Source organism: Ctenopharyngodon idella, chromosome 1 (genome assembly GCF_019924925.1).
Source record: "Ctenopharyngodon idella isolate HZGC_01 chromosome 1, HZGC01, whole genome shotgun sequence".
Lineage (NCBI taxonomy): Eukaryota > Metazoa > Chordata > Actinopteri > Cypriniformes > Xenocyprididae > Ctenopharyngodon > Ctenopharyngodon idella.
Window position 1 is genome coordinate 11,141,224 of NC_067220.1, and position 10,387 is coordinate 11,151,610.

At 36.1% G+C, this 10,387-nt stretch overlaps 1 protein-coding gene across 2 annotated transcripts; it reads left to right on the top strand.

Moving 5' to 3' along the window:
- The first annotated feature begins 2,696 nt into the window (after window positions 1–2,696).
- LOC127520483 (2-oxoglutarate receptor 1-like) lies at window positions 2,697–7,333 on the top strand. Of its 2 annotated transcripts, none has more exons than XM_051908623.1 (2): window positions 2,697–2,878; window positions 4,635–7,333. In XM_051908623.1, exon 2 carries the CDS (start codon window positions 4,643–4,645, stop codon window positions 5,666–5,668), a length of 1,026 nt encoding a protein of 341 aa, XP_051764583.1. In that variant the 5' UTR covers window positions 2,697–2,878; window positions 4,635–4,642; the 3' UTR covers window positions 5,669–7,333. The 2 variants fall into 2 exon arrangements, with proteins under 2 accessions (XP_051764583.1, XP_051764594.1); XM_051908634.1 differs by lacking the exon at window positions 2,697–2,878 and adding an exon at window positions 3,769–4,519.
- The last annotated feature ends 3,054 nt before the right edge of the window (window positions 7,334–10,387 follow it).

Genomic DNA, 10,387 nt, shown 5'->3' on the forward strand with positions numbered 1-10,387 from the left:
TACTTCTGGAACCTTTTTTTTTTTCTTGGAAAGAATTTGGATTTGGTGGATGGGAAATGTTCTTCCTTCTTCTTCATCTAAGTTTGTTGAGACTGATCGAGGTTCATATGTGGCTCATTTTGTAGCAATAGCTTTTGAGGATGGTTATGCTGATATTCTCTGTATATCTTGCTTGCAGAGACTGATGCATTTTTCTTATGAAGGTTCCTGGTTTGACTTTTGTTTCGTTATGCATTATGGAATGTTTGACAATTCCAAACCACTTTTCTATGTGACAGTTGGTATCTCTTGTTTTTTGGTAGTTTCTTTGTTGTCACCAAGTCCTGTTCATGAGATTCATATCTAGTTAGGTCTCCCAACAGCAAGCCAGTCCAAAGAGGAAAAATGGCCAAGTATCAAAGAGAACAGTGAAGATGCCTGGACAAAAGTATGGGTTGTCCTCTTCTGCCAACCATGTCTCATCATGCCACTTCTTCCTTCACCTCTTTCATGACCTGCTGAAAATTTTGTGCGCATTGAGTATATTTCCATCATGATGTTGGAGTGAATGGCTTCCTTTTTCCTCATTTCTGAGCCTATTACTTTCAACACTTTTTATTGAGACATTCAGTCATGTTCCCAGCCAGGAGTTGCTCGTTTGGTGTTGATTGAAGTGTGCTGTAAAAATACTGACTGGGTCCATGCATTAGGGCCTTTGCTATTTTTCCTCTTTTTAGGTTGGTTGCTGGCCTAGCCTTTTTCTCTGAAATGATTAAATATATATTCAATAACTTCACTGTAACACACTGTAGTGTCACCAAATTCAGTTCACACATCACTGCTGTCCTGATGGTTATACTACAACACTTATTTTGGGAAAATGCCTTTTTGTATAATTTTTATGACTTTTTATTATGAAAAATATTCAGTAACTTCACTGTAATACACTGTACTTTTTGTCAAATTCAGTTCACACATCACTGCTGTCCTGATGGTTATACTACAGCACTTATTTTGGACAAATATCTTTTTGCATAATTTTAAGATTTTTTTTATTATGAAATAGTGTTGTGAATGAAGGCAGTCAGAATTTTGTGTATCTTTGTGTTCATAGATTTTTGTGTTCATATTTAATCGATTAGCTAAACCTGTGGCTACTCTGCTTGAACAGTGATTTCCCACTGAATTTAGCATTAGCTTGTATGACGAGCTCATCAATGTTCCTGCAGTTCCATCATCAGCCACTAGGGATTGGCAAACCCTTACAGTAACAGTCATGTTCAGTCTCCTCAATTCATATTGGTGTCGATGCCACATCTTTATCACCCACTTTTTGCATTTAGCTAAATGCATTACCTTCAGCTTTATAAAATGGCTCAATGAGCACAGTTTTCTTTAATGTGCTGACATATTTTCTTATTGCAACAAGTTTGGGTGAGACTTATCAAAGAGCTCATCAAGAGCTTTTTTTCTCTCTTTTTTCTCTTTAAAATAGCTGATAGGCTTTATTTATATCACAGTCATGAAACTTGCTACTCTTACTATTTCTGCCATATCATAGAGCATTCTCTTCACTGAAAAAAAAAGTGTATAACCTACAGTTCTCACTCAGATTGCTATTAAAATGCTAATAAATTTCACAAATAATTACAAAGAAACGGCAAGTAACGCATTGAATTAAGCATGAAATTGTGAAGTAGAAAGACTGAAATAGTATTGTAAAACGTACTCCAATTTTTTTTCAGAGTATTAAAGTCATTTCATATAATTATATATTTTTATATAATATAATGTTATGTTTTATTATAGCTTTCTTAAACAATAACCTAACACAGATAATACAAATATAATATTGATCACATAAATATGTTTTGTTTCTCAAGAAACAGATATTTAGATATTTAGGCTAGATATTTTAAAATAAATGGACAAAATATAACATTAAAAATGACACAAAAAAAAAACTGACAAAAATACTGATGATTTTTTTTTTTTTTTTTTTTCTTCAGTGAAGCTAAAAGTTAACATGGAATATAACAATAACAATATTAATTTTTCATTTAAACTCTTTTTTTTTAATGGAATTTCGTATAACTTAAATGAAGTTTAAGTTGGTGAAATTCTTTTGATGAGTTAAAGTAATGGAAAAAAATATGTTGCCATGACTTATTGGTCTTATCCTTATTTATTTTTATTTTTTTTTTACACATGAATGATGATGATTTTTTACATGGATGACCTTGGCGTCATGCTTTAACCTAAAAGGAAAAAGCGATGCAAGCACTTCTGCCATTTTATTGTCAACGTCCTGTTTGGGATGCACTGATTCTTATATTGCATGCTGTTTAGGGTGGATAATGGACAGCATTATTTATTATTTCTCTTGACACAGTGCTCATAAAACCGCTCAGCCTGATGCACAATGAGCTCGTATAATAATTGCTCCTAGTCACCGCTGCCTCGAACACCTGCTTGTCCTGTAGTATATGATAATTTGATCGTGCAAAAACCACATGACACATAACAAAATAATTGTTGGCATCTTGGGTGAGCGATAAAACATCTTCAAACATGTCAATGTTAAGTATTGACAGCAATATTAAGGCGGGCTCGTCAGTAACATAGCCACATAGCAATCATATCACACCCGAGGCTTTTCCTCTAAATCCCGCCCATATGCTGATGTGTTGACAGATCGTGTTGTCTTGCGTGTTTTCAGGTGGTTCACTGCTGGTGTATTGATGTGACAGAATGAATGCAAATGAATGCGATAGAAGTTTACCAGGAACTTTTTATCGGAAGAGGGAGGATCAGCTCAGGCATTTAAACTGTTTACTTGATCACCACAGTCCGTCTCTCTGAGAAACCAGCGGTCGGATGAGTCGCATCAGCGTCCATTGTAAGTAATCTCCACTTCTTAAAACAGATTGTTGTTGGCTCTTCTAGTATTTTTGCATTTCAGTATTTTTCATTGACCAGTAAACATACTTCAATCAATACATTTACTTAGAAGCAAAATTGGATAAGATGTTAAGAAGATATTTTCAGAGAATATATATTTGAGAATTTCTGTATATATATATATATTTATATGCAGTCGACTCACCTATGTTTCTCAACAGTTTTCAGCATCCCTCCATCGTCTCCCCAGAAAATTGTGGGAGTCTGTGTGTGTGCGTTTCAATGAAAGCAGCACTTTATTATAGAACGGTGACTAAGGGTGTATTCACACCTGTCTTGTTTGGCTCGATTGAATCAAACTCAAGTTCGTTTCCCCCTTTGTTGCGGATCTTTTGGGCAGGTGTGAATACCTCAATTGCACTCAGGTGCGGACCAAACAACCGTACCGAGACCCAGCTGAAGAGGTGGTCTCGGTCCGGTTCCAAATTAACTCTGGTACGGTTCTCTGCTTGAGAATTTCTGTCCAATGAATGGATGACCTTAGCACACATGTGGTTTTGTTTCCAAATTTTGGTTCACTTGCAAAAAGGTCAGTGTGAATGCAAACCACACCAAACAAAAAAATCAACATTGTATTTGGTCCGGACCAAAGCAAAGCAAGTGAACTAGCGGACTTTCCTGGTGTGAATACACCCTAAACCGACTTGGAACTACCTGTGCATTAAACAGGTTTTACTGCACACCTTCCAGAATCGAGTATTCAGACCGACCCAGACAGACCGATTTGAATAATATTTGTTTTATTATTATTTATTTTTAATATTACAGTGGAAATTCAGCTTCACATTGAGACTACAACAGATCCATCTTGGAATTTCACAAGTGTTGAAATGTACTGTTTAAACAGAGATTGCATGCAGACTGCAGTGTTTTAGGTGTTTGAACAACTTTTTGAGGTTATTGTGTGAAATCAGGTATAACAGAGTCGTGCCTGAAATCCCAGGAATTCATGTCAGACATTCAGTGCCATAAAAGAAGAAATAGATCCACACACACACAAAATGTAGGAAAAAGCTTACATAAATGTTATTCCATCAAGGCCACCAAAAAAAATGAAAAGGTGCAAAAGAACTGCAGAGTGCAAAAAGTTTTCAGGTTCAACCCTTCGTCAAGCCACAAAAATATATTACAGAAAACACTTCAGGGAAAATTCCTTATTCTGACCCTGAGGTTATAAAGACTTCAAGTCAAAAATCCCTTTACAATCGCTCTGTAAAAGTCTATGTTCAATATTACCTCATCCTCAATGACGTATGATTTGTTTGATAACTATGTATATAAACTAAAATGTACCTGATTATAATTAGATGTCGAGAAATGAAACCAAGTAGGTGTCAATTTCCATTTTAAATTTAATCCAGTCAACCTACATTGTTTAAAAATAGAATGAAGTCATCGAAACAGTTATGAGTTACACTAACAGTTAACAGTTATATAACTGTATCAGACTATTTTTAAACAATATGGTTGACATTATTAAATTTTACACGGAAACTGACACCTACTCGGTGTGTGGATCCTTTTCTTCTTTCGTTGCATCTTGTTGGATAGATGCACATCTGTTCATTACATTGCTGAGGTATTCAATGCCAAGCAGAAAACAAGAGCAGTCTCTGAAATTCTATCGGTTTTAGCACATCTACTGTGCATGATGTGCGCTCTATAACAATGTTTTGTATTTTTTCCTGTTTCAGGAACAACCATGCAGAGAAACCTTTACTACGGCTCGAGCAACAGCTCAAATGACAACTGCACCAACGTGGACGATGTCGTGAAGCGCTACTACCTGCCTGCCATGTACGGCACGATCTTCATCGTGGGCGTCGTGGGTAACGTCATCGCTCTGCTGGTCTACTTGCTCAAAGTTCGTCCCTGGAAGAGCAGCACCATCATCATGGTGAACCTCGTCATCACTGACCTTCTCTTCATGGTCAGCTTGCCCTTCTTGACCTACTACTACGTCCGCGACGACTCATGGACGCTGGGGATCGTCATGTGCCGCTTTGCGCGCTTCATGTTCCACTTCAACCTCTACGGCAGTATCCTCTTCCTCACCTGTCTTGCCATCTTCCGGTACGTGGCGATCGTGCATCCGTCGCACATGCACAGCATCAAGCAGAAGCGATGGGGCGTGTTGGCTTGCGTCCTGGTTTGGGCTGTGGCGGTGATCGAGTTAAGTCCCATTTTTAACCTGTTTGACATGGTTGAACAAAACAACAAGACATACTGCTTGGACTTGGCGAGCAGCAACCCAGGAATCATGTGGCCGTACAGTTGGGCATTGACCGTACTGGGATATTTGCTTCCTCTGGTCGTGGTCTGTCTTTGCTATTGGCGCATCATTGTGGTACTAAAGAAGGGTCCTCATATGGGAAGCATGAAACGGGTTCGAGCAAGGCGACTCATCGTGCTGATATTGACGTGCTTTGTGGTTTGCTTTTTTCCCTATCACGTGCTACGCGCTCTGAGAATCCACACGAGACTCACTCCGGAAACCGACTGCATGCTGGACCGCTGCGTTCACGCCGCCTACATTATTTCGAGGCCGATCGCTGTACTCAACATCATTTTCAACTTGCCGCTCTACACGTTGTCGGGGGATTGCTTTAAACAGGCCTTCGTGGAGCTGTTCAAATGTGATTGGCTCATGTCGAGGACTAAGGGGATCATTGAAGTGGCTGTGATCAGCAAATCCACGACCAACATCACAAACGAACAAAGCAGCTGAGACTCAAGCTGGTGTTTCAGTCTTCCACTAAATGGTGTCAATGCCACTGTGAAATAGCCAATATATGAAGGGATACTCAACCTAAAAATGAATGTACTGTCATCATTTACTCACTCTCATGTTATTCCAAACCTATTAACCAAAAAATGTTAAAGGGTTAGTTCACCCAAAAATGAAAATAATGTCATTTATTACTCACCCTCATGCCGTTCCACACCCGTAAGACCTTCGTTAATTTTCGGAACGCAAATGAAGATATTTTTGTTGAAATCCGATGGCTCAGTGAGGCCTCCATAGCCAGCAATGACATTTCCTCTCTCAAGATCCATTAATGTACTAAAAACATATTTAAATCAGTTCATGTGAGTACAGTGGTTCAATATTAATATTATTGGCTGATTCATAATGCTCCGAAGCTTCCTGAAGCAGTGTTTTGAAATCGGCCATCACTATATAAGTCGTTACTTTGTTTTTTTGGCGCACCAAAAATATTCTCGTTGCTTTATAATATTAATATTGAACCACATGAACTGATTTAAATATGTTTAAAGTAATTAATGACAGAATTTTCATTTTTGGGTCAACTAACCCTTTAATATTTTATCAGTTTAACCTAATGTATATATTTTATATACCTTCTTAATATATTTACTATTTCATGTTCCTGCCATTTTATAGAAGCGATAAGACACTCAAAGTCATGATTAAGGGGTGTTCTTAAGCACCAGGCCAAGAAAATACCCAACAACCTTCTTAATCATAATATAATCACCTGAATGTACAGCCTACCCTTATGCAAAGAAAATATATTTCCCTATATATGAATGATCAATATATATAAAATATATTGAAATATATCTAAAAATGTTAAACTGTGTCAGAAAAATTATCTTAATTATGTCAGATAACACTTAAGCAAAACATGGTCAGGTCAAAGTGTCTGAATAATTTTTGGTTCAAAATTTTTATCAGTTTTACTGGTAGTTCACTGTATGAAGAATTTTTGGGTATAATATGTCACAGTTTACTTTATTTTGCTATCCTCACTTACATAAATGAACTGTAGTGTCCTGCTCCCACTATTAAAAATGTATCAAAAACATCGGAATAATTTTTGGTTTGACTGTATGTGATCAGATATGGTACTGCATGTGTAATATATCGCAGATATATTAACTCATTCAGTATACACATATATAGAGAAATATATAATGTAACATATTTCTTATATTTTAGAATTATTTACACTATAAACGTTTTATATTTCAAGTTTGTAAGCAAAAGCAGCACACCTGCATGTACTAAAGTATTTAGCAAGGAGACTATCACTGTGCTGAAGAAGGCACAGCCATTACTTTTTAAATAAAGTAATATATAGTCTTAATGGTGTTTGGCACATACCAGAAAACCTTCCAAAATAATACAACTTTAAACAGATCTCCCCCTATATTAATATTGAGCAAAACACATGAAATAACACTTCATTTTAACATTTACTTTCCTTTAACTGTCAGAAGCAAAGCATGCTGGGAACTAGAAGTCTGTTGTAACCACTGATTCCATGAATTTGTGTGTATATATGTGTGTAAAATACATTCACATTTAAATGGGAACATGTATGTGCAATATATACACGCAATAAAAGATAAAACTTTATGAATATTATATGTAATGCTACTTTTGTCTTCATTTCTAAATATTTTATAAGTATCAATATACGGCCATTCATGGTCAATGCATATATTGCAGTATATTGAAAAATATAAGCACTAGTTTCCCATATATGGAAACGTATTATGTAATATATCACATTATATTTTGCAGTATATTCCCATATATTTTGGTTCCGTAAGGGTCAAGCAGCTTCATACATTGTTGAAAACGCTCCTGATTAATGTCGTATCTCAACCACTGGAGCCTGGTGCTAACAAAGGTCATGAGTTTGATTCCCAGTAAATGAATGAAATGACTAAATGCACACACTTGGATGCAATGTAAATAACTTTGACTAAAGGTGTGTCCATAAATCCACCACGTTTATGAACACAACAGGGCCGTTCCATGACAAACAACCCTTGTTGCCCTCAGCATGTCAATAGCCTAGGGTGCCACAATGGTCAAAAAATGGCTCTGATGTAAACAAATTCTTTGAAATTTTATCTATGTTTGTGGAAGCTGTATGTCTGTTTTTATTCATTGTGTGTTTGCTTTCCTTCATAATCCTTGACTTTATGATGATGGCATGAAGTAATTTCTTGTTCACACAAGATTATCAGTAGTTTGGTATGTACAGTACATCAAAACAAATAAAACTCTGTTTGAATAATAGCTGCATGGCAAAATTGACTCTGCAGAGTGAAACTCAAACTTCTCAACAAATAAAATGTTGCTATTTTATTCAGAACATTTTTACTTTCAGTTGCTCAATCAGTTGCTCTTTGTTTTATGCAACCTACCGGAACTGGCTCATTCATACAGTCTGAATGGAGTAACTGGTTTAACAATTTCATCAGAAAAAAGCCACTCTTGTATAACAGCGTTGTATGGCACCAGCTTCCAGCTGATGTTTAGATCCATTGTTTTACAGTAAAGGAAGAGATAATGTGAAGTCTCTGTCAAACCCTATTGATATTCAAATAAGGGTGTGTTCAAGAGATTGTCACAATTCCCACCTTATACGGGATTTTTCTAAATCAAATGTTTAGCATGCGTTATTGTGTTTTGAAACAGTTTTTTAGTGGAAGTGATTAACGTTGTAATTAAATCAAATTAGATAAAGTTCCTCATTGACTTTCCCTTGTATTAAATATCTCATGTGCCAGCTCAGATTTCATCTGTTCAAGCATGAGGAAACGCCTCTCATTGACTGGACGAAAAGGAAGAAGCAGCTTCTGCACATTTATTGTAACTAAAACACTAGTTTTGTCTCTAAGGTGATTAAATCTAAGAGAAAATGAAATGGGATTTCCAAGCTTCCCGGTTACCTGTATGAGCAGTCCACTTCAGGGAAGGTTTATTGTGATTCAAGGAAATGAAATCTCATGGTGTTTCTCCAGATCTGCAGTGCAAATTGCAGTTTGCAATTGATGGTTTGTATCAACTGGATCATGATCATATATCATGTTTATATGCATGGTGAGAAACCACAATCTGCATCCCAGTGTAGACATGTTTTGTAAAGTAACCAGTGCTGGGAAGGTTACTTTGGAAGTGTGATAGGTTACAGATTACAAATTACGTATTTAAAAATGTAATAAGTAGTGTAACTATTTCAATTATTTTATTAAAGTAATGTAACTGATTACATTTGATTACTTCTCTAAATTTCTAACGAATGTTTTCAAATGTTAATTATTTTTCAAACATTTAAACCAGACAGGGTTAAAGGATTAGTTCACTTTAAAATTATAATTACCTCATGATTTACTCACCCTCAAGCCATCCTTGACATCCTATATGACTTTCTTCTTTCAGACAAATACAATCAGAGTTATATTAATAAGCACCTTGATGCTCCCAAGCTTTATAATGGCAGTGCACGGAAACCACCTGTTTGAAGCTCAAAAAAGTGCATTCATCCATTATAAACATACTCCACACGGCTATGGGGTGTTAATAAAGGCCTTCTGAAGTGAAGCGATGCGTTTGTGTAAGAAAAAATATCCATATTTAACACTTTATAAAGTAAAATATCTAGCTTCCGCCAGACCGCCTTCTGTATTCAACTTACAAAGAAAGTGTAACGCCTCTCGCAGTTCAAAACGCTTTCAATACATCCTACGCCTATCATATTCAACTTACGAAACCACAATAAGGAAGGCGGTCTGGTGGAAGCTATATTTTACTTTATAACTTGTTAAATATGGATATTGTTTTTCTTACACAAACACATTGCTTCGCTTCAGAAGGCCTTTATTAACCCCCCGGAGCCGTGTGGAGTATGTTTTGTTTTGGATGGATGCACTTTCTTGAGCTTTATACTTGTTGGATCTGTTCACTGCCATTATAAAGCTCGGATGCGTCAGGATATTTATTAATATAACTCCGAATGTGTTCATCAGAAAGAAGAAAGTCATATACACCTAGGATGGCTTGAGGGTGAGGAAATAATAATTTTCATTTTTAAGTGAACTAATCCTTTAACCTTACAGTAGTACTCAACACTGATTACTATCAGACTTTCAAAATCCTTCATCACTTGAATTAAGATTATAATAATTTAATTTTAAAGCACAGCCACCACAAAATCAGACTTAAGCACCTCTTTTACTTTGAGATCGTTCTGAGGTTAAATACAGATTTCTGGATTAATGATTTCCAGCACTGGAACACATTTTTATCACTCGCCATGTTGGCACCTCTCAGACAGGTTGTAACCTAAAGCTTTCAGCGGCAATGTGGACTGATGTATTGGCAAATGTAGTGTAGTGCTGTAAGGCCTCAGGAGATCAAAGTATGAGGTTCTGTTTATCTGCAAATTCAAACAAGAGAACCAATCAAAAGCATCAGAATAGCATCGCTTTGCTAATCGGCCTTTAAATGGCAGGATTAAAAAAATAACTAATTTGTAATTAATCATGATTAATTGCACCCAGCATTAAAGTTTTTTATATTTTTTTTTTATTGTAATTATTTTACATTTAATCTCCAAATTGATGTAGAAACAACATAAAGACAGTATATTGAAAATATTTTAGGTAGGAAATATACAAAAATTGA